At 37.6% G+C, this 24,429-nt stretch overlaps 1 protein-coding gene across 6 annotated transcripts in view; it reads left to right on the top strand.

Annotated features, from left to right (window-relative positions):
* BBS9 (Bardet-Biedl syndrome 9) overlaps positions 1-24,429 on the top strand; it is a 365,750-nt gene that overhangs the window by 53,884 nt on the left and 287,437 nt on the right. For all 6 annotated transcript variants that reach the window (XM_087917940.1, XM_087917939.1, XM_087917936.1 and 3 more), the window contains 4 exons: positions 3,356-3,536; positions 12,882-13,011; positions 14,743-14,924; positions 15,358-15,434. In XM_087917940.1, the coding sequence (XP_087774066.1) occupies positions 3,356-3,536; positions 12,882-13,011; positions 14,743-14,924; positions 15,358-15,434 (570 nt within the window). The remainder of the gene's footprint in view (positions 1-3,355; positions 3,537-12,881; positions 13,012-14,742; positions 14,925-15,357; positions 15,435-24,429) is intronic.

Consider the following 24,429-nt stretch of genomic DNA (forward strand, 5'->3'; position numbering starts at 1 on the left):
GAACCCAGTTCTCTTGGAATAACTCCATCATAACAACATTAGTGAGCCACCGCTTAAATGCACAAAGGCCAAACACACACATCACCAGATCCATCAAAAATTTTTACAAACATGCTACTGGTTTCTTCTTCCCAGTCTATGTTTTAGCTAGCAATCCTCTGACCATGCCATCCTCCACTCCTTTCACAGAAGAACTTCAGCTTCAACTTTCTCTGTATCATCAACAAATACTGTAATGTCCTCACTTAAGGAAAATACACATACACAGTACATGTTACTGCTGGCATCCTGGCTTCTAAATCAGCTAAACTAACGCTTCAAGCTTCAGAGAAATACAAAGCTTCTAATTTAAGCCATACAAAGTCCAACTCAAAATACTTTCTAGCTAGCCAGACCAAAAGTCCAACTCTTCCTTGAGAAGCAATCCCTTCCCCAAGGAAATATCCATTAAGCCACCAACTATCCTTTGCCTTCCCACTTCTGGACTAAAATCCTCAAAAGCCTACCCTTATCCAGGTAATACTAGTCTCAAAATAACATAAATATTTATCCCTCTGGCTACATATGTAGTTCCTAATTCCTCTCTCTTTTCTTTTTTTACAAACAAACAATATTCCATAGGATGTATTCAAAATGAACACACATGCAAACCATGAAAGTTGTAAAAAAAACCTTCAGAAATAAAGCAACCATATTTTGGGTCACTATTCTGAAATATCAAACTAAAAAATCAAACTAAATCAAACTAAAAAAAGAAAATCACACTTCAGAGCAGGAAAGAAAACCTATCATTCAGATTTAGATCTAGCAATACTCCTCCCTCTCAGCAGAGAAAAGAAAAAAAAATGTTTAAAATGAGCAGCAGACAAGCCTTACCCCCCTCCCTTTTCCTACTTCTCTCTTTCAAAGCAAAAAGTCCTTGTGTAACAAGCTGACAGAAGGGGGCTAGAGGGAGGGGAAAATGTTTCACCTACACAAGTTCCATTCCTCTTAACAAAATACTTTTCCAATTCTCTCTAACTTTATTAAATCATACCTATTTTCCATAAATACCTTTCACACCATGGGGTATTTATATCTCCATTTGCCTTAACAACAACAACATCGAAACCACACTGTTTTTCAGCACAAAGCTCTCAAGGACACCTTGCTTTATGAGCCTCAGGGCTTATCACACACTCACATTTGTACAGCAGTCAGACTTTTCTGTTGAACCCATATCTCATACATAAAGTTCCATTTTTCTACTTAAAACTATCATCATAATTATTTCAGGGAACTTTTCACAAACCAATAAGCTCAATTTCTTAAACAACAATTTGTGTACGATTACCACATCCTCCCAGAAGATTTTGGGAAATAATTACACATAGACACTTTCATGTAAACATACCATTATGAGCATCCATAGCCCACTCTTCAGACAGTGGAAAAGGGAGTGGCTTTAATCACAGTGTGATTACTACCTGTCTCTAAATATGGTCACTCCCTTCTAAAGACATAATAATTTATTTTTCAGGATTCTTAACAAACATTTTCCACCCAAGACTGTTACTCCTTCCTTTAACTGTTTCCTTTAATAGAAATCACGCTGCACTTCAAAAAGGAAGACTCAGTCATCGTCAATTGTTCAAGGAGGGACAGATCACCCAGTGAGACTTAACTAAGTACCCCTTACGTACTAGTACTCACCCAGGTACCGGTGCTCTCCACTTGGGCTACTTCCTCATTCAGCGCCTTGTTTAGGGTCTCCAGCAGTTCATTTGAAGAGCAAATCCATAATTCACCTCCGGAGAAGGAGAGATCTCCCAAATTAGCCAATGAAAACAGCATGGGCGTCCCCCGGTCTACAGACAGCTTACCTCCACTAGCGGCAAATTGGATGTCTTTGAGTCCCTGTTCGCAAGCCAATTGTGAGAAAATGATAAAACACAACTGGAGACAGTAAACAAGAGCTTTATTATTAAGCTTTTACAAAAGGGAATTCTGCACATAGCAGAAAGCATCTTTCCCAGGAAGGCTGGGGAATATATATATATATAGGTTCAAATATACAGTCTCTGCCCCTTTCCTGGGTTCATAATCTATTCAACTACATAATTCCCTATGCCACACCTGTAGCGTACCAACTGTTTCCCTTTCTTTGGAAACCACCCTTGTTCTCATGGCATCTTCCCATTATGTTCTTCTGAACAATGGATCATTAACCAGTTCCATTCAGGTCAGAATGACCCTAGCATCTCTTACATTAATTTTCAAGCCAAATACAAACCTCCATGTTCCTGATATTTACTTTAGAACATAACACATTACAAAACAGTACATATTTGTTAGATACAGTTATACATACATACATACATTATTTCTACATATAACAATACATGTGTATATAATTTATTTATAAATATATAAAATACACTTTAAAATATAAAATATAACACAGACACACACACACACATCTCATCTTTTAACTTAAACAAAAATGCAAATATAGCATCAACGATAATTGTTTTACTGCCAATTTTTTGTAATGCAGTATTGGAGTGCAGGATGGATTTATAGTGTTGTATAATGTAACAAGCTAGAGAGTTGCAAGTAGCTTATTGCCTTTTCAGGTATAAATAATCAGTGCTATTGCTTACAACTACACATAAGTATATATCCTAACTATAACCTTAACCCTTTCCTGGGAATAAATCCCCTTGATCTTAATAGTTTTAGTTTTTGTACAAAGGTGTGTATAGGATTGTATTATAAATTAATTTATATAGTCACAATCTTCAATTCTGCCATGGGGTTTATGCTGGTTTTCCTAAAAAAAGATCTTCCATATCAATAGGGGAAAACAAGTGGTTACATTTTTATATTTGACATAATTTTAAAAGGATCCATTGAAATGTTGAATACTATGGAAAAAGTAAGCAAAAGTTTTGTTTCATGTTATATATACAAAGTGGGTGTTTTTTGTATAATTTAATCTCATCCTGGCTTACTTTACCGCATACATTTTTTTGCTTTGGGAGCAGGGCTTATCTAATTGAAACTAGAGAGTAATTAAAAGAATTAGAAATCAAATAAAACTAAAATGCAACATTTTAAAACATTTCTTATAATTTATAGACTAGGAACAGATTAGTCTCTCATTTACCTTATGATGTGAAACCAATCTTCTGGTTTATGAAGCTTACTCCTTTTCTTAAACAATGAAGTATGCTGAAATTAGTGTATGCCATTTATGGCTTTGCTATGTGGCATTTTATCTCAGGTTGAAAAATAATTTTAATTGAAGTGAAATTGAAAGCTGCTGTTAACATAAGCTCCATACTGCTGTATTTTGTCTCTTCATCTGTTTAAGGTGGACTGGATTTCAAACATTGGGGAGCAAGCCCTGGACGTATGTGTTGTTTCATTTAATCAGCTTGTTTCCAGCATATTTGTTCTTGGGGAGAGAAATTTGTTTTGCTTTAAGGATAATGGACAAATTCGGTTCATTAAAAAGCTTGACCACAGCCCAAGTTGCTTTCTTCCATATTCAGGTTTGTGAATAAAAGCAGTTAATAGCATTGTTATAAAGAAGGTTTACAAGTTCTAATTCTAGCATGTTGTTATGATATGTACAGAATAACCCTTGAGTAACAAGGATATGCACCTGAAAATGTTTATGAGAGTAGTTCTAAATAATTATTCAGCCACACACAGATACACTAAATTGAGTTAAAGTTTACTTTAAGAAATAGCACAGTCCAATAAATGGTTCAGGTCATATACGCTTAATAGAAGAATATCCAATTACAAAGTCTTCTTACCGGTTGCCTTTGTCATTTACAGTAAACAAAAATATCAAAGTATAAGCACAGTGTAAATACAATAGAGAACCTTAGATAGCAACAGAATGTCAGAGAGAGCAAGCTATGATCTCTAGCTCCCTCTTATGGTAATTTGCAATATAATCAACCAATCAGAATATAGTATAAATCAATACAGTGATTTTGTCTTAAAGCTACAAACATACATTGTTAGTTTTTATATTGCCAACCCAATTAATTGGTGGACAGATTCCTAACATTCTCCCCTTTGGGTAGGTCAATATATAATACATTACTACTTTAAACCATAATTCTCACAACACTCTTTATGCTTAATTGCACCTTGAGAATTTCGTGAAAAGATCTGCAATATTATGTTCAGTCATGCAGTATTCTAACTGAATTAATTTATTTTGAACACATAGTCTAATGTTCAAATATCTCAAATCAGTATGTTTAGACCTTGTTTTAACAGCTAAATTTGTAGCCATGCTATTTGCAGATTGTCTTCATAAACAAACGGATCACGTACAGTAATTCCAATATCCTTCAACAATTGTTTATAACGTATCAATTCTGTACACAATAATAATAAACATGAGAATTCCACTTCCATAGTGGATAAACTAATATGTTGTTGCCTAATAGACTTCCATCCTATTAAAGCATTACCCAACATTACCACTATACCTGATGTTGACTTATCAGTAGCAAAACTTGCATCAGCATATGCAGTTAACACTAATTCATTACTTGGTTCTATAATAATAATAATACTTTATTTGCGGTCACAGACCAAAATACAAGTACAACAAAAGAAGAACATGGGAAAATTAATCATGAACAATTGGTCACCAAAAACTTGACTAAGGGGAATTACAGCATTCTCTTCTGATGGTTACAGCTCTTAAAAAAAAATTGGAAAACAAAGAAGTGATATATGAGGAACCATGCCCTAGACAATATAAGAACAAATTACTAACCTTGGGTCTAGAAGGGTCTGTTTCAAGGAGAGACAGTAACTTAGATCTGCCTGTGTTATACATAGGGTAATATAAAAAGACATGCTCCACAGTTTCAACCTCAGCTCTGTCACAGGGGCATAGCCGCTCATTAATCGGGAGCTTCTTAAATTGCCCATCCAGTAGTGCTGAGGGCAAAACATTAAAGCGAGCTAGGGAGAAAGCTCTTTTATATTTGGGAATGGTTAGAGTGTAAAAATAGGAAGCCATCCTTAGTCTGTAATTATTAAATTAGCTGAAGATCAGAGGGAAGCAAGGTTTTTTAGCTCTGGCTCATAGATATTGCAAGTCAATGTCCGCAAGCCATTGGACTATCCTAAATTGGGCGTCCTTAAGGCCATAATCTCCCAGGGCACCCCCCGTAAAGCTTAGCAGGTGTAATTTCTTCATCAGCTCCCTCTCCCAATGAGAAATATGAGAATCAGCCAATGCCAGGGAGAGGTAGCCACCAGGAACTTCCAGAAAGAGCACCCAAAACCACCATTTAAAGGTGTTAATCCACATCATACATTCGACTGATCGAGTGCCCAGTTCCACGTACACCGGAGCAAAACCAACACAAGGAGAAAGACCCAGAAGTTTTCTAAAAAAGACAGCCTGGGTTCTTTCAATACAATCCTTGAAGCCCCGTATCCATATGGGAATTCCGTAAAGAGTTTGAGCCAAAGTTTTGGCTTTGTAAATACGCAGAGCAGAAGGAATAAACTGGCCTCCTTGGGTATAAAAAAATCTTAAAATCTGCTGGTAACTACAGGAGGCCGAATTCAGCACCTGGGTTCGATGTCTAGTCCATGCACCAGTGTTCTGAAATTGAATACCTAAATACTTAAAATGGAAAACCTGCTTAACAGCATTATTACTTGGTTCTAAATATAATGAATAATGGATTATGTGTTTTAAAAACCTAATTATTTGCTTAGCTGCTTGCCAATGCCTTTCATTTGGTTCAGCGTTATACCTCGCCAATTGGTTTACACTGTAAGATATATCTGGTCTAGACCAATTACCCAGATACCAATTAAGGATTGATATATTTCCTTATCAAACATAGGACTTTTAATATCACTATGTGTAAATTCCTTACTCATTGGTGTCTTAGCAGATTTACAATGCTTCATGTTATAGCGTTTTAATAATTGGCTAATCTTCTTGGCTTACGAAATTTTAAAACCTTTATTCGTTTTCACTATATCAAGACCCAAATAATACTTAATTTCTCCTAAATTTCTAATCCTGAACTTTTTCTGTAATCTATAAACAATATCATTTGCTTCTTGTTCAGTTTTAGTTATAATTGCTATGTCATCCGTAAATAATAGTAATAGAGAAATTAAACCATCTTTTTCTCTTCGGAACAAACAAGGATCAGCTATACCAGCTTGAAAACCTATTGAAACTAATTCATTTACAATAAATTTATTCCATTCATAACTGGATTGCTTTAAACCATAAAGACTTTTCTTTAATTTCCAATAATCAGTTTTTCCATCATCCTTTACACCTAATGGCTTTTTCATATAGATGATATGTTGTAAAAGTGCATGTAGATATACAGTTTCAACATCTAAACATGGTTTATTTTACATTTATTCTTCGCTGCCCAAACTAATGCTACTCTCAATGTATTTGCTCTCAGACTAGGTGCAAACACTTCATCATAGTCCTTATCTGACTGAGCAAATCCTTGAGCAACTAATCTTGCTTTATGGGTAATAATCCCATCCATACCAGTCTTTATCTTATACACCCATTTGCAACCTATTGCACGCTCACCTGGTGGTAACTTTACATCCTCCTACACCTCTAAATCCTTTAATGATTTTAACTCCCTATTCGTAGTTTCCTGCCAAGCTACCCGAGCCTTTGTAGGATACAGTTTTATTTCATTGACGTTAGAAGGTTCTGTATTAACCTGACATACAATGCTTGCTTGAAATCTGTCAAGTGGACATCTCTCCCTAGTTGACCTCCTAGGCAACTCAGTACATGTTGTTGGCATGTCCTCTTCCTTTACCTCCCCTATCAAATCCTCGTCTTCTACAGTCATAGAGGGTTCTTCTATTGATGATTCCTCCATTGAGGATTCCTCCACTATCTTATCATCAATATTATTATCATCAGGATTATCGGTAAACAGTGTAGTCTCAACAACACTATCCTGTACCTTATTATATTCCTGTTCAAGCTTTCTCCGGCCAACATGCTCCAGAAATTTAGCACTTGCATTGCAATATACATTAGTAGTATCTGGCTCCCAAAATCTAAATGATCTGTGATTAGCTTTATAACCTACAAAATATAATTGTCTCACTCTATGTTGTCCCTTTTGCCTTACTTGTGTGGAATATGAACCCATGCTGGGGTTCCAAATGTATGTAAATAACTGAGATCTGGCTTTTTTTCCATTCCAACGAGTAAATGGTAATTCACCAGTCATTGAATTCACTACGTTATTCAAAACATGGTTAGCATACATTATTGCTTCACCCCAAAGTTTCTCTAATAAACCAGAATCCGAAATCATAGTCCTAGCCATAGCCTGTAATGTTTGTCCTCTACATTCAGTATATGAGTTATGTTGTGGTCTATAAGGAGCAGAACGCTTATGTTCAATGCCAGCTTTCTGTAACATGGCTTCAAACTTTTAATTGGTAAATTCAGTACCATTATCTGTTACTAAGCTAATAACTTTCTTTTCCCTTTCAGCAAATTTTAGCTAGTTTACAAAATGCTGGTATGTTTCTATCTTCGTTTTCATTAAATAACTGGAAAAATGATCAGTTATACTTAATATGTAACAGGCTCCACCTAAACTAGGTTTCTTAGGTCCAATAATATCAGCAAAAACAACCTCTAATGGTTCACTGGTTTTGAATCCATTTACCCTATTTGCAGGAGTAACCTTGCTTTTTTCATGATTGCAAGCATAGCAATTTAAATACTTTGTATAAGGTTTTAATTTTATACCATTAGATAACTCAACAGTTTTCTTTAGCATTTTGAATTTTATATGTCCCATACGTCTATGGAGCAGATGAATACATTCATCATGAGGCTTTTTATTCTCATAAACTGAATTAGCATTAATTAATGGATTATCATGTATAATAAACAAACCATTATCCAATCTTGCAGTAACGCTTTTACCCTGTTTTTCAATTAAATATTTATCTCCCTGAAAGGTTACAACAAATCCTGCTTTTACCATTGCTCTTACAGATAGCAAGTTAAATATCAGTCTAGGTACATATAACATTGGTAAACCTTCATTAATACATGAACAATATGCAGTACCTTCTCCAGATGCCCTCAATTTCCATCCATTAGGTAATGATACATGCTGGTTACTCTTTGTCATGTTAACAAACCTCTCTTTACTTTTAGTTATACACTGCGATGCTCCACTGTCAACTACCCATATATCATGGGTTAAAGTTGTAGTTGTACTTGATATGGCTAAACTAACATCTTTATAAGCTCTCTGTATATTAATAGCATTCTATTTCTTACCCTTTTTACAGTATCTGGCTATATGACCTTTAGCCCCACAAGAAAAACATTTCCTAACAATATAGCCAGTTGAAGACAGTTTTTCTTTTTGTGGTTGTCTTTCTCTCAGTTGATTTCTGTCTTGCCTTCTTCTTGACTTCTAACGGTCTTCCAGTTATGCCAGTCAATGTAAGTTCATCTCTGTTTAAAACTTCCAGTGAAGACATATAATCATCATAAGCTTCATCCAAAGAAGAAAGAATGATGTAAACTTGATGCAACTCCAAGAAAATCAGCTCCTTTTCTTTTAGCTCTTGTAAAGTCCTTTTCATAAACCTCAAATGAGCTAACATATCGCCACCTTTTATAAGATGGGCTCTAAATAGTTTACATGTAAGGTGTATGTGTGCACCCACACTATCTCGGACATTAATCCTCTTCAAAATGTCCCAACACCTAGCAGCAGATTCTTCACCATGAATATGGACTAACTGCTGATCACTCAGTGTCAGTCCAATTATACTAAGAGCCTTTTCGTTATCCCGGTTAAAGTCAGCTATTTTCTTTTTATCTTCATCATTCAGTGGGCCCCAAGCTGTTACATCCGGTGGACTATTAACTACAGTCCATAATCCGTTTTGCGCAGAAGTAGGCTGCACTTCATAGACCAGGAAACATAGTTTGTTCCATCCAACCGGGTTATTTGGGATATACTGGTTGACTGTTCTTGTGCCATTGGTAGTTTAACAATAAACCTCAATCGGCTATCTGAATATGAAACTGTATTTTCACACTGATTCTCAATATCTCTCTGGGCCCATAAACAATGTTATGATATGTACAGAATAACCCTTGAGTAACAAGGATATGCACATGGAAACGTTTATGAGAGTAGTTATGAATAATTATTCAGCCACACACAGATACACTAAATTGAATTAAAGTTTACTTTAAGAAATAGCACAGTCCAATAAATGGTTCAGGTCATATACGCTTAACAGTCCAAAGAATATCCAATTACAAAGTCTTACTGGTTGCCTTTGTCATTTATAGTAAACAAAAATATCAAAATATAAGCACAGCATAAATACAACAGAGAACCTTAGATAGCAACAGAATGTCAGAGAGAGCAAGCTTTGATCTCTAGCTCCCTCTTATGGTAATTTGCAATATAATCAACTAATCAGAATATAGTATAAATCAATACAGTGATTTTATCTTAAAGCTACAAACATACATTGTTAGTTTATATATTGCCAACCCAATTAGTTGGACAGATTCCTAACACATGTCAACCACAATTATACAATTGTAAATATGATTTGTCTGTAACAATACTTTTAACCTTCAGTGCTTTTTGAGTACATAAAAATATTCTGTAAATTCATTACATTATAATCTATAAATACCATGTTTTCTTTGAAAATAAGACCAGCCCTTACTTTCCTTTGGGCTCAAAAATAAGGACTAGGCCTTATTTTTGAGGATGTCTTATTTTTTTCACCTACAGGAGGCAGCGAGCCTGAGGGCTTACGAGAGGGAGTGCTTCTACTGCTGGCCCCGTCCTCTATCCCAACATCTACTTCCCTGCGGCCACAACAAACCAGCCTGCCCTGCCCTCTGCCCTCCATGCCTGCTGGCCCTGCTGCTGCTAGGATATTGGAGCTGGTTTTTCTCAGACTGCTGTTACAATTAGGCAGAAGGCCATAGGGTGCATAGGGATTGTTTCCCCCGCACATGCCTCTGCCCATCTGCTGGGCCTGCTGCACCTTCTGCTGCTGGCCTCGTGGGGCTCTTCCCCTCCTGGCCATGCTGCTCTCAGCATCCCTGCTGGACTGCTTCTGCCTGGTGTGGGCAACTTGTGGGGTGCCAAGGAGGGAGGAGCAGTCTCCCCTTCCTCTCCATCTGTCCTGCTGCAGCGCTGCCATGGAGCTCCTGCCTGCCAAAGCAACAGCTCACCCAACCCACTTTTCACTGGTGTATAGATATTCAGTTAGATCAAATGGGTTTATTTTTCCTGCAGGCAGGCAGAAGCTCCATGGTGGCCCTGCAGTGGCATTGAGGAGGGAGGAGGAGATAATCCCTTCCTCCTCTATCAGTCTGCTCCTGCCTGGTGCAGGACAATTTTTGGGCTGCAAAGAAGGAAGGAGCGGTCTCCCCTCCCTCCTCCTGTTTGTCCTGCTCAGGGTTGCCTTGGAGCTCCTTCCTGCTGAAGCAGTAGCTCACCCAACCCACTTTCTGCCAGTGTGTAGATATGCAGTTAGATTGGGTTTGCTTTGTTATCACGTAAATTATCCCCAAGGAAAGGAGGATCAGAGGAAAATCCCTCCTCCCACTTGCAGATCACTTGTGAAAAAGTTTTCCTCACCATTGTGCAGGCGCTGCCAATTCTCCTTTCCTTGGGGATGATTTATGCTGCAGCCATGGAGGGAGAATTTTTTGGATGTGCATGTGTACAGGGTTGGTGGGGCTGATGAACAGAGGGGGTGGATCTGGTTTAGATGAGGGTAGAGCAGAGAACAGAACTGCGGACACCCCTCAGATCTTGTTGGCTGCCTCGTTCATCATGGTTTGAGTTTGCTTGAGATGCGGAAAAGGGAGAAAGATCAGAAGTGCCTGCACAATGGGTGAGCAGGGTGAGGAAAACACTTTCAGAAAGTGATCTGCAAGTGAGGGGGGGATTTTCCTGCCAATCCTCTTTAATTGGGGATGATTTTTGTGAGGACAAAGCAAACCCATTCAGTCTAATTTCATATCTACACTTTGGCAGAAAGTGGTTGGGTGAGCTACTGCTTCGGCTAGTAGGAACTCTGTGCCAGCCCTGCAGCGGGACAGACAAATGGAGGAGGGAGGGGAGATCACCCCTTGCTCCTTTGCATCACAAAAATTGCCCCGCACCAGGCAGGAATAGATGGATGGAAAAGGAAGGGACAGTCTCCCCTTCCATCCCACTGCAGGACCACCAAGGAACTTTTGCCCGCCAAAGTTGCAGGGCAGCTGAGAACAGTGCAGCCAGGAGAGTGAAGAGCCCTTGCAAGGCCAGCAGCAGTAAGTGCAGCCTGGCAGAGGAAGGGGGGGAGCAGGTGATCCCTATATGCCAGTTTTCTGCTTCATAGCAGCAGCCTAAACAAGAGCTGAGCTCTTGGCCTGACGGTGTGCAAACCATGGTCACTGCCTGATCCAGAGCCACAAGATGAGCTGTGGAAGACAGGCCCTCAGCTGCGAGGTTGCCTGATGCTGCGGGAAGAGCAGAGACTGGCAAGAGTGCTCTGGAAACACCCAGGTGCCCAGAGAGACAGATCTAGAGGCAGCTCCTGGCCTTCGCTGGCTCAGCTGATCTGCAGGCTGTGATTAAGGGACCAAACCTCCATGAGGTGACTGGGGAAAGGAAGGAGCAACCATGCCTCAGGAATCGCTGTCTGTATTTCTGAGGGGACACGCAATTGGGCTGCCTCCTGTGCTGCCCATGCCTATCTCCTTTTTTAGGGCGTATTTTGGGGGTAGGGCTTATATTAGGCCCACCCCCAAAAAACAGGCTAGGGCTTATTTTTGGGTTAGGTCATATTTTCGGGGAAACACAGTATGTGTTAACTTTGAACTATAGTAGTAGGCCTTGCAGTTATTTTATTAAAATGGATTTCTATATGTGAACATCAGATTTGTAAAATGGATTCAGTGATGTCATTCTAAAGTTAACATTTATGAACCAAATTAACATCTCTTTCCAGAGAAATGGAATATAAACTGTAGAAATTATTTTTTGGGGAGAATGGTTAAGCTTCTCTGGTAAAATATTAGTTTGCATTTCCATGATAAGCACAAATTAAGTAGTATATGATTGTATGTCAGCCCTTGTTCCATTCCTTTGTGTCTCCAATGAAGGAATTATCTTCTCTTTGAGTAGCATAAATAACAGCCAGAAGGAAAAAGGATGGCTGAATTTGTTCCCCTTCTTATATATCATTTTATCTCGATCTCTGATCTCTTATTCCTATCTCATCCCTATCCCATCCCACTCTTTCCATCCCATCCTTTTCTATCTTATTGCTATCCTACCCTATCTATCCCGCCTTTATTATTTGCTTGCATGTACAAAATTCCTGGTCACCTATAGCAATTAAATAAATCGTTAAATGGAATACTAAAGCTGACCATTTAAAAGGGTTATAATATATAAGATGGGTTGTATTTGTTTATTATGTTCTCCATTTTTTTAGTAATATAATCCATTCTGATCAGGATAGGGGTTAAATTATTAAATTGAAACTGAGCAATTATACTTTTTTATTAGAAAAAATTGTACTGTAACTCTTTGCTCCAAACTTTTTTGTTACAGACATATTTTACTATTCCTTTCTAGTTTATTATCTGAGACTACAATAGACTCAAAAAAATTGATCATACTAGCAAAAATATAGTCATAACATTTCTAGGAGTTATCTTTATTTGTACATTTATTTCACATATATTGGTGTAATATATAAGAATTTCTCTTAAACAAAGAAAAATAGTTAAGAGGAATATGAATATAACATCTTTCCCAAACTCCTTACATATGTTGTAGTGTCTGGGACTGCCATAAACACATTGATTGGAAATCACAACAGCATCCTACATGTTTATCAAGACATGACTCTGAAATGGGCAACTCAGCTTCCTCATATTCCTGTGGCAGCACGACTGGGAAAATTACTGTATGTAGTCTTAGCATAATTTTAGCTTAGAATTGTGTGTGTGTGTGTGTGTGTATTTCCTAGAATAAAATTTGAGTTTACTTTAATTGTCCTTGATTAGCTTGTGGTTGTTAAGCTGTGCTGTTTGATGAAATAAATTGTAATCAGAGAAAACGCATGCCATAATAAATTTGTTACTATTTGAATTATACATGCCATGTTGTCTTTCTTTCAATTCAGTTAAGTTATTGAAACAATTTTATTACAATGTATGTTTTAGTGTTGTGAATAATATTGATAACCATAACATATTTTTGTTATATTCTCTTTTGTTATATTCTCTTTTATTCTATACTGTTTTTCAAGGAGTTCAGAATAGTACACATTACATTCCTTTTTCTGATATTTTTCTTATAGCAATAATTCTGGAGGCTGGTTGGATTGAGAATAATGAGCTCATGTGAGCTTCCATAACTGAAGATGGAGTTGAACATGTATCTCTCCAGTCACTCCACACCTTACTGTTAACCAATATTGTTGACCTAATATTGTTGCTATGCTTTGGAAAAAAAAATGTATTAGTTATCTAGCTGAGCACATCAGGGCCCACACTCATATAACACACCTTTTGAATGGATTCATTTTATTGTCATCATGGAAAAGTAATTGTTATCTAATTTTTGATGTATTAAATATTGTCTACATTTGCTTTTATATATTTAAGTTGTATTTAAAGTATAGCATGGATCGTAGCACCTTTGAAAAATATTAACTTAGAATATCTAGCTAAGGGACAATGTGTAGGTATATCGATCACTTGACTTTTTTTCCCCTACTGTTAATTCATAGGCAGTTGTCAGTTTTTATAATGCTCCTCTTTTGGTTACATCTTTTCATTGCTGTCTGTCTCATTACTGAATAGGCACTACAAGTATATTTATTTCATACAAACTAATACAACTCCAAGTTAATTTTCATTTAAAAAAAACCTCGAGGGAACACATACCTTCCCACTAGCTTTTACACGTTTTTTTAAAGTCAGAAGATCCATTTAAATATTTTATGTGATATAAAATTTATCCTTCTCTATTATTTTCAGTAACTTAAGCAAGAATTTTAATTGAGTAGAGTGATAGTTAGATGGTCTTGAAACAAGATAGTACCTGGCAGAAGTGTTTAGAAATGTTTAGTTGTTGATAATATTTGATGCCAAAATATTTTTAATTCAATACTTCAAACTGGAAATAGGAAATTAAAAATGTGAATGTTAATTATTTAAAATCATAAGTAGTAGATCAAGTGAAATGAGTTTGACTCCTTTTTGCAAGTGAATTTTCTTGGAGAAAACTATGATAGCTATTAGCCCTCTAGAAAAATATTTAGAATTAATTATACAGTAGATGCAAACCAAAGATGGAGGTCTCCAGTTATTCTTATTAAGAGTTGTAACATTATTAAATTTTATATTTTGTAGTTATTACAACAACATATTTTTAGTTTGAGAAAGGAGTATTTATTAATATATCAAAATAAGTTGCCAAAAGCAGAAAAATATTCAAACATGATACAGATTTCTTTCCTAAAGCATCCAAATAACTGGATAATAATTGTGGGGAAACATTTTAATTTTATTTCAATATGCCTTCTTCGTATGTTTATACTGTTTTAAGAAAATAAGTATTTCTTAACTGAATAGTATAAGAGTTGTCTTTATATTGTTACAATATAATAATTTATTTTTTTCTTTTGCAGAAATTTGAAAGGTGTGATTGTTACACTGAGTGATAGTGGCTATCTACAATGTTCTTACCTTGGTACTGATCCTTCTTTATTTCAAGCTCCTAAAGTTGAAGCTAGGAATATTAATTATGCAGAATATGATGCAGAAATGAACAAACTCCAGAAAATCATTAAAGAAGTCAGGAAAATTAAAGGTAATTTTCATTTTTCTTAATATTTTAAATAGTGAAGGTAGTCTAAATGGATGTGTTTTGTAGTCTTAGTCATATTCTTCACATGTGCCTACTTTTCAGATAAAGAGAGCTGAAATGGAAAAGATGGGAGTAGGTTTGCTACTTCACAGGTTTTTTAGGCCAGGGGTCCCAATCCAAATGGAACTGCAGGTGCTTGCACCTGCCCACTTACCACTCACAAGGAAGTATCCCCTCTACCTGCCATCCCTGCTGGACCATCAAGCCAGAAAGGTTGGGACCGTTGTTTTAGGCAATTAGGATATTGTATATGTGTCATGAATATATGGGATTTAACCTTAAATTGAAGTTCCACATCTTGTAAATGTATACAACTTATTTAGATTATTTTTATTGGGATAATTAACTAAATTTGCTAATTCCTTAAATCTTTCAGATATCCTGCCTAAGTCTGAAAAAAGTGAAGATTTTGCACTTGGTGTGACAGTTTTGCCTGATCTGGATTCAGTTTCTGTATGTAAATTTGATTGCTGAATTTAGATATAACAATTACAACAGTGCTTCTCAAATTTGGGTAAATTATCCCAAATTGGGTAAAAGTTATTTTGCTTTGGATACTTACACAGAAACCCATTACTCAATCACAACAGGGACATTTCAATTTACTCAAAGTGCTTTACATAAGTTGGGCAAAAAAAACTTTCTGATAAGCCGTTTTGTTTTGGATAATGAAAGAAAGTTTCAGAAGCACTGAATTACAGATTTCAAAAACAAGTTAATTATTTAGATATAGCTGGGTATATAAGTATTTAATTTGTCTATATAAACTCATTTGTGTATAGGATTATGTGTACCTTTAGATTTGTATATAATGACACATATTCTAAAAACAGAACAGTTTCTAGATGTTTAATATCAAAATACATTTCATGCAGCTGCAGTCCCAAAGTGGGTAGTCCTGATTGTGTTCATGATGCCTTTATTACTGAATGAATCTGTTTCCTCCATCCACTGAAGTTTGGAGAAAAATACTGTAAAACAGCAGCTAGTTGTAGGTCGAATTATACTTTCTTGAGGCAACAGACTAGTGGTGGTGGAAGAAGCTTGTCCCATCTTCTGCTGCATAGGACAGGATAGATTTTCATTTATTCATTTAACAGTGATGAAAATTACTATAGAATTTTCATTATTACTATTACTAATTTTCATTATACTATAGAATTTTATTATTACTATTACTATAGAAATCAGCCATAGCAAAACTAAAAATTTGATTTTTGCGAAGAGATCTAAGCAGCATGCCTGGAGAGTAAATGGCCAGAATATTAAACAAGTAAAAATATTTAAATCTTTAGGCATGATTTTTCACAATTCCACTAAACTCAATGCACTTCAAAACTATGACATACAAAATGCTAAAAAACCAAAAGCCAGTGGTCACAATCCAATAACTTCCATTTCACCAGAGTATCAGCACTACTGAAAATATTTTCAGCTGAGGTTTCTGGTGCCCAGAATTATTCCTCTTTTATCCTTTTCGAAAGGGTTCATCCAAATTTCTATCTGCATTCCAAATGTAGTACTAAGGAGGGAGGGAGGGATTTCTAAGGTCAAACAGATGCATTGACTTGCATCATAGCACACTGGCTGAAATTACTGTTGTTTCCCACAATTGTAAGTTCTTGCTTTATAGAAGATAATTACAAATCAACATGGATTAGGATTATTTCAGAAACATCTAGACCTTTCCAAGGAAGAGTTTCTACTGATGATCTATGAATGTGCACTCTGCACATTTAAACAAAGATTGGAAGTCTGACAGAACCTGTCTGCTCTACCTAAGATTGTTCTCTTGAGTAGTTATATCCCCTTTCATAAATCAATGAGATAACTGTTTCTGAATTAAAGAGGGTACTATCTTTAACCTTTATAATGCCCTTCCTGTAGTTCTAGAGGACCAACCAAATAGTCCCCAAAATCCCAGACATGAGCTGAGATTGGGCCTCTATGGATAAGTTGCCACTGAAACCCCAGCTAACGTATTGTACTCTCTATAAGGATTCATGGACTCATTTTATAACTACCCTGATAAAATATCTAGGAAATCCTTATCTCTTTTATGAACAGTTGTTTCTGTCCATTACGTATGAAACAGGCCTTGAACATAGCTACATTCTGGTATATTATCTGTAAAATTAGCAGAATTTGGCCAACCATCAATGATCTCACCATAACTGCAATGTGGTACTGTATCTTGTTCTACTCTGTTTCATTTTATTTTAATGTTCTAATTTTTAATTCTGGCTTGTGATCATAGAAAAAAAATGATCGATTGATATATTCAGTTCAAATATTCTGTTCAAATGGCAGGTTGATAATAGTAATAATAATAGCACTTGAACTTATATACAGCTTTATAATGCTTTACAGTCCTCTCAAAGCGGTTTACAGAGTCAGCATAATTGCCCCCAACAATCTGGGTCCTCATTTTACCCACCTTGGAAGGATGGAAGGCTTAGTCAACTTTGAGCCTGGTGGGATTTGAACTGCCAAATTGTAGGCAGCTGGCTGCAGAAGTAGCTTGCAGTACTACACTCTCACCACTGCGCCACAAAGGCTCGATAAGGAGATACAGTGGTAAAAATTTGTGAACCCTTTTGAATTTTCAACATTTTTGCATAAATATAATATAAAATGTGATCTGTTCTTTCTATAAATTCTAAACCTAGATACAGAGAACTCAATTAAACAAATGAAACAAAATGATGATTATAATCAGGTGTGAGTATTGGAGGTCTTGCCTTATTTAAATAACAGAATTCTGAATATTCACTATCAAAAGTATCTTCTCAATACAGCTATATGGAAATGTGTCATAGGTTGAAGAAAGATTTCTGAGGATGACTGAAAAGAAGTTATTTTACACACAGGCTGGAAATCTTATAAAGCTATTTCCAAATAATTTGGACTCCACCAGTCCACCATTAGGCAGATTTTGTATAAATTGAGGCAATTCAATACCTTATTTACTCAAAAATACCACACCAAGAGAAAGACTTGTTATATTCTGGGGAGCCTCAAAGAAGCCTAAGATAATGTCTAAAGAAGCTAAAGGCGTCTCTTGAATTCATGAATTTCAAAGTCCATGAGCACACTTAAGAGAATCCTGAACAATAATATGTATGGCAGGATTGCAAGGAGAAGGTCACTACTCTTGAAAAAGAACATCACTACTCATCTACAGTTTGCAAAAGACTATGTGGATAAGCCAGAAGGCTATTCAGGCCCTGACACTTTTCCAGTTTCTCATACTTCTTTCTGATGTTGTTATTATTTGGCATCATTACATCTATCACTACCATTGTTAGGAAGTTTCTCCTTAATTCCAGGTTGCATCTCCGTTAGACTGCTGAGAGAGTCTACTATGGGTGTTCCTCATGTCTCCTCATCACATGACTGAGCCTGCCAATCATTGACCTTACCACCATTGCTATGGATAACTCAGCTTTATCCTCAGTCTGCTCAGGAAGACAGTTGTGTTCTGAATAGGCTTTCCAGAGAGAAAGCTTAAAAATTCGGCAAAAATTAAAGCAAAAGAAGCACAATCGGCTGATTGGCACGAAGATTACAGTGGCTCCCGGGGACCCGGAGCCACCGTGAAGATGCCACACGGGCTGGAAGGGACCTTCCTCCCCACACAGGGTGTTTCCAGGGCCAGAGATCATTTCCTAGTGCTGAGGGCCCCTGCGGATTAACTTCAATCTTCAATTGTAAGTTGTTGCAGAAGCAAGCGGAGCAGCATTCCCTAATCAGCTAATTCCCCTCTTTTAGCTGCATGAGGCTCCCACTGCATAACTGAACTGTACTGCGAGGTGGGAGATCTATCCCCTGCTGGAAAGGCCTCAAGGCTTTCTAGTCTGTGTGGCCTGGGATCAGTGACTGCGTAAACAGTAACTCCCAATCCAAGGAATGGAAGGGGAAGTAGGCAGAGTAGGCATCACTACTTTTGATAGTGAATATTCAGAATTCTGTTATTTAAATAAGGCAAGACCTCCAATACTCACACCTGATTATAATCATTTTGTTTCATTTGTTTAATTGCATTTATTTATTTATTTATTTGTCAATCGCTTACAAGATAATAGGTATAAGTATATACATAGTTATAAATACATGAAATGGGTACATATAAGAAAAATAAAAGAAACAATAGGACAGGGACGGTGGGCACGTTGGTGCGCTTATGCACGCCCCCTACAGACCTCTTAGGAAAAGAGTGAGGTCAATAGTAGACAGTCTAAGGTTTAAGTTTTTGGGGTTTGGGGAAGAAACCCCAGAGTCAGATAGAGTATTCCAGACATTGACCACTCTGTTGCTGAAGTTGTATTTCCTGCAATCAAGTTTGGTGTGGTTAACCTTGAGTTTGTATCTATTGTGTGCTCGTGTGTTGTTATGGTTGAAGCTGAAGTATTTATTGACAGGTAAGTCATTGCAATGTATGATTTTATATACCATACTTAGATCAGACCGAAGACAGCGTAATTCAAAGTTTTCTAGGTCTAGAATTTCAAGTCTGGTGGCATAAGGTATTGTACAACGAGTAGAGGAGTGAAGAACTCTTCTTGTGAAATATTTCTGGACTTTCTCAACTGCTAATATCAGATACATAATGTGGGTTCCAGACTGATGAGCTGTATTCAAGTATTGATCTAGCAAATGTTTTATATGCTCTAGTTAGTAGTGTAATATTACCAGAGAAAAAGCTATGTAGGATTAGGTTAACAACTCTTAATGCCTTTTTGGCTGTGTAGTTACAGTGGGCTCTAGCACTTAGATCATTAGAGATGAGTATTCCAAGGTCCTTTACAGAGCTTGGATCATCAAAAAGGTCTTGACTATTCAGCTTGTATTTTATTTTCTGGTTTGTTTGTTTTTTGCCAATATGTAAGACAGAGCATTTATTTGTTGAGATTTGAAGTTGCCATTTGTTTGACCATTCTGATACATAGTCAAGATCTTTTTGAAGGGTAGCAGTATTGTCTGTGGTATTGAACAGCTTTACATCATCAGCGAAAAGAACACAGTTGCTCTTAATATGATCACAGAAGTCATTTATGTGAAGTATCAAGAGAGTTGGTCCTAGAACACTGCCTCGGGGGACACCACTATTGACAGGTACAGATTTTGATGGGACACTCCCAATTTTGACCATTTGTTGTCTGACAGGAATGCTTCTATCCAGTTATGTAGGTGTCCAGAGATACCATTAGATTTTAGTTTTAGGAGTAGTTTGTTGTGTACCACTGAATCAGAGGCTTTACAAAAGTCTATGTAGATTGCGTCTATTGTTTTGCCCTGATCGAGTTGTGTGGTCCATATGTTTTTGCAGTGTAAGAGTTGTAGATAACAGGATAGCTTTTTTCTGAAACCAAATTGTTTATTGGAGAGTAGGTTGTTTGTTTCTAAGTGGAGGATAATGGATTGGTTAATAATTGATTCCATGATTTTACAGGTGACTCAGCATAAGGAGATTGGTTTGTAATTTTCAACTAGGCTGGGGTCTCCCTTTCTGAAGATTTTTGAAGATGGGGATGACCTTTTTGAAGATGGGGATTATCTCCTGCTATGGCACAAGCCTCTTCAAGGCAGACCAAAAAGCATTCCTCATCACAAGGGGCTGCAGCTAGAATTAAAGCCAAAGCTTTGGCCACAAAGAAAAATTCCAAGGCTGAGGAACACGTGGAGAAGAGAAGACATAAGGCCCTAGAATAACAGTTTGCTAAAGGCCTGGAGCAAAGGGAGGGGCAGGGCCAACTATCACCCCATCCAACTGTTGCTAGGGCAGATTTGGAAACAGTTAATGTTCAGATCCCACAGTCTTGGTCATCAGAGTGAGCAGTTGAACTCAATCCTGCATTTCCTCAAGATCTAAGCAGAAAAGGTCCCAGCAACAGGCCTGTGGTTTGGCCTACTCCTGCCATTCCTCAGTTTATTCCACCCTTTAGCCAGCTAAGTGTACTTTACCTAGGATTGAGATCCATGTTTACCCCCTCTGCTGCAGGACTTTGCCCAGGGGGCCCTTCAGGGTCTGATATGTCAGACTCTATGAGAGAGTTGGTGTCTTCAGCCATCAGACAAGGTATTGCAGATGGGATCCACCAGCTGCCAGGTCCTTCTGGGATTGCCCCTGGACTGTGGAGGGATCAACTCTGACAGATTCCACCTGGAGCTCCTTCCACCAGTGCTAGACCTGTACATTCCAACATGGCCAGAGAGACCCTTACCCTAACTCATAGTGAATTGGGGGGATATCAGGAGGCTGAATCAAGGGAAAGTCAGAACACAGCCACTTCCCTGACCCAGAGGTGGAGGAAGGGGAATTGAGGGCCCCTAGATTCTCAGATGATGAAGAGGTCTCAATTGATACACCTGTATTCTCAGGTTTGATCATTCCTTATTCAAATCCTTGTTACACAAGGCCAAGAATACAGCTCAGTTGGCCTCAGATGAGTCCTCAGTAGAGCCAAACCCTCAAGGACAGCCCCAGAGGGACTAGTTTTTCTCCCAGCCCACTCTCCAGGCAGAGATATTACCATCACCTAAAATGTTCCTGGATGTAGTACTAAACCAATGTGCTTCTCCAGGCATGGGCCTTAACCCATTCTCCTCAGAGAAAAAGTTCTACAATGTGGGTCCAGATTTGGCCAAGGCTTTGCAACTTCCCTCAGTGGATCCACCAGTGTTTAGTTCCACATCTTCCTCAGGGACCCCCACAGAACCAGAGGATGCATTAAAATGGGAGGACAAACGCTTGGAAAATAACCTGCAAAGGTCCCACCAGGCTTCGGCCTGGGGGGTCCGTGCCTCTACAGAGCCATTCTTTTTCACGCGGGCTTCACTGGTTAAAACAATTACAGGAGTGAGTACCAGCGTCTGACATCAAGACACATCAAGATCTGTGCAAATTATAGCCGCCACGGAATTTACAGCTGATGCTACTCTTGATTCGGCTGCGTTTACCTCCAAGGCCATGGCTACCTCTGTCAATGCACAGAGGTTTTTATGGCTCCGCAACTGGCAGATGGATGCCTGCAGGAAGTGGAAGGTGGCTTCAGCCCCTTTAGCAGGGGACAAACTGTTTGGGTGGGCTTGGAACCCTATTTAGTTGAGACCCAGGACAAACGAAAGATCCTGCCTTCGATGCCTAAGAGATTGAAAATGAGACCAGCACCATACTTCCGGCCGTCGTCCTTTGGACAAGATTCAGGTTACAGATTCGTCCACTCGCAGAGGCCCTTCCCAGCTTGGCCAGACTAGCACCAGGAATGGTCAGGTAGATAGTTTCCTCTCTCACAGGGCAGATGGCCCTTTCGAGAAGGAGGAAGTCGTTAGGCCTGGAATTCCAAGTAACTCTCCCATCAGTGATTGTTTGTCTCTATTTGCCACTCGGTGGGAGAGCACAACATCTGACGCCTGAGTTCTGCAGACTGTGAGGTCGGGACTTTGCCTAGAATTTCTTTCTTTCCCTTTGAGGTTTTTTCTAAGCTGTCCCATCTCCAGGGACAAGGCTAGAAGGGTCCTCATAGAATCCACCATTCAACACTTAGTTGATATTCATGCCATCCAGGTGGTTCCTGTGGATCCGCAAGGGCAGGAATTTTATTCCTGGTTGTTTGTCATCCCCAAGGCCTCAGGGGGCTGGAGAGCTATCTTAGACCTCAAACGTCTGAACAGTTACGTTATTTACCAGCATTTCAAAATGCAGTCACTCCAAACTATATTGGAGAGCATTCGGGAGAGTGACTTCCTCACTTCCATTGACTTGAAAGAAGCTTACCTCCATGTACCAATTTGGACAGGGCATCGTAAATTTCTCCGTTTTTGTTACAACAGTCAAACTATCAATATAGGGCCTTACTCTTTGGCCTTTCTTCTACCTCTAGGGCTTTCACCAAGTTACTGGTGGCACTGGTGGCCTCATTGCGATCCCTGCCAGTGAGAGTTCAATGTTACTTGGACAATATTTTAATTCAATCGTCCTCAGAACTCACTGCCAGGAGAGATCTCCGAATTACATTGCAGATGCTGCAGTCGCATGGGTTCTTGATAAACATCAAGAAGAGTCATCTGGAGCCAACCAACTGTCTTCTACACTTTGGAGCAGTGATAGACATGGTGGCCTGTGAGGTCTTCTTATCTCCAGATCGCCAGCAGAGCTTGCAGTTGTTGGCCAGACAGATAAGACAATATCAGACTGTACCTTTGTCTCTTTTATCTCAGCTTTTGGGCAAGATGATCTTGTACATTTCCATCATCCCATGGGCAAGACTTCATGCATGTTCACTACAGTGGTTCCTGCTTTCCTACCAACAGGCAGGCAAGAACCACTTGACCATCAGGGTGTCAGTTCCTGGAACTGAGTTTGTTAAAATCAGCTTCTTTTTAAAATATTTTTTTATTTTTACTATATAGTAAAGCAGAAATGTAAAGAAAGCAACAGTTTCGATTATATAAACACTTATTGTCTGGTTACAGTTAATTTGAACAATGGCTATCATCATAATAGTAATTATGTTCATTAGTAGTGATCATGTAATAACAGTATTTTCTCAACAAAATATTAATACTTAATTGTTAATACTAAATCATATTAATAATAAACATATAATAAACCTTCATAGTAAAATTAATCCTTCTCTTATAATTTTAAATGTTCTAACTTCTGTTTCTGTTAGTTAACCATTGATAAAATGAATCACATGTTTCAAAATATTCCGTATCTTCCTTCTCTTTAATTTCAAGTATTAATGTATCCATTTCTGCACATTCTAGTATTTTTATTATTATTATTATGTTCTCTTCTATAGGGATATCCACACCTTTCTTTTTTTTTTTTCAGCTTTAAAATAAAGTTTATTTAAGTTTCATATATTTAAAACATTTAAAAAGAAACAAACAAACATATAAACAAATATATATATATATATATATATATATATATATTCTGCCGAAACGTTGCTACAACTTTAAAAGCACAACTGTAATGATGTGGGAAAATACCCGAACAAAGCTGAATACCACAAATATTTATACATACCTACATGCAGCAGGTATTGAGCATTGGTTACATTTTCTTTTCTTTTTTTTCTTTTACCCCATAACATTGACGTGATCTACTTTGTTACAATACCTTCCTCGTTCTTTTAATGTTTTAATTTCATAGAATACTTTATAATTAAATGGACGTCCTTCATAGTTTCATAACTTATTCAGTTGTCAAATGTTACTTTTTCTTTAACCATTCGTACCAACAGTTCCAAACTTTATAGTATTCACTATCTTTGTTGTTTTTTAGTAATTTGGTTAGGCTGTCCATCTCTACACACTTGTGATTTTTTTTAATGACCATCTCCTCTGAAGGGACAATAGAGAGCTTCCAATTTTGAGCATAACTTATTCTGGCTGCCGCTATAATGTGCAAGATTAAATATTGATTTTTTTTCTATTT

The sequence above is a fragment of the Pseudonaja textilis genome, chromosome Z (assembly GCF_049901715.1).
Source record: "Pseudonaja textilis isolate UNSWEBS1 chromosome Z, rPseTex1.2, whole genome shotgun sequence".
NCBI lineage: Eukaryota > Metazoa > Chordata > Lepidosauria > Squamata > Elapidae > Pseudonaja > Pseudonaja textilis.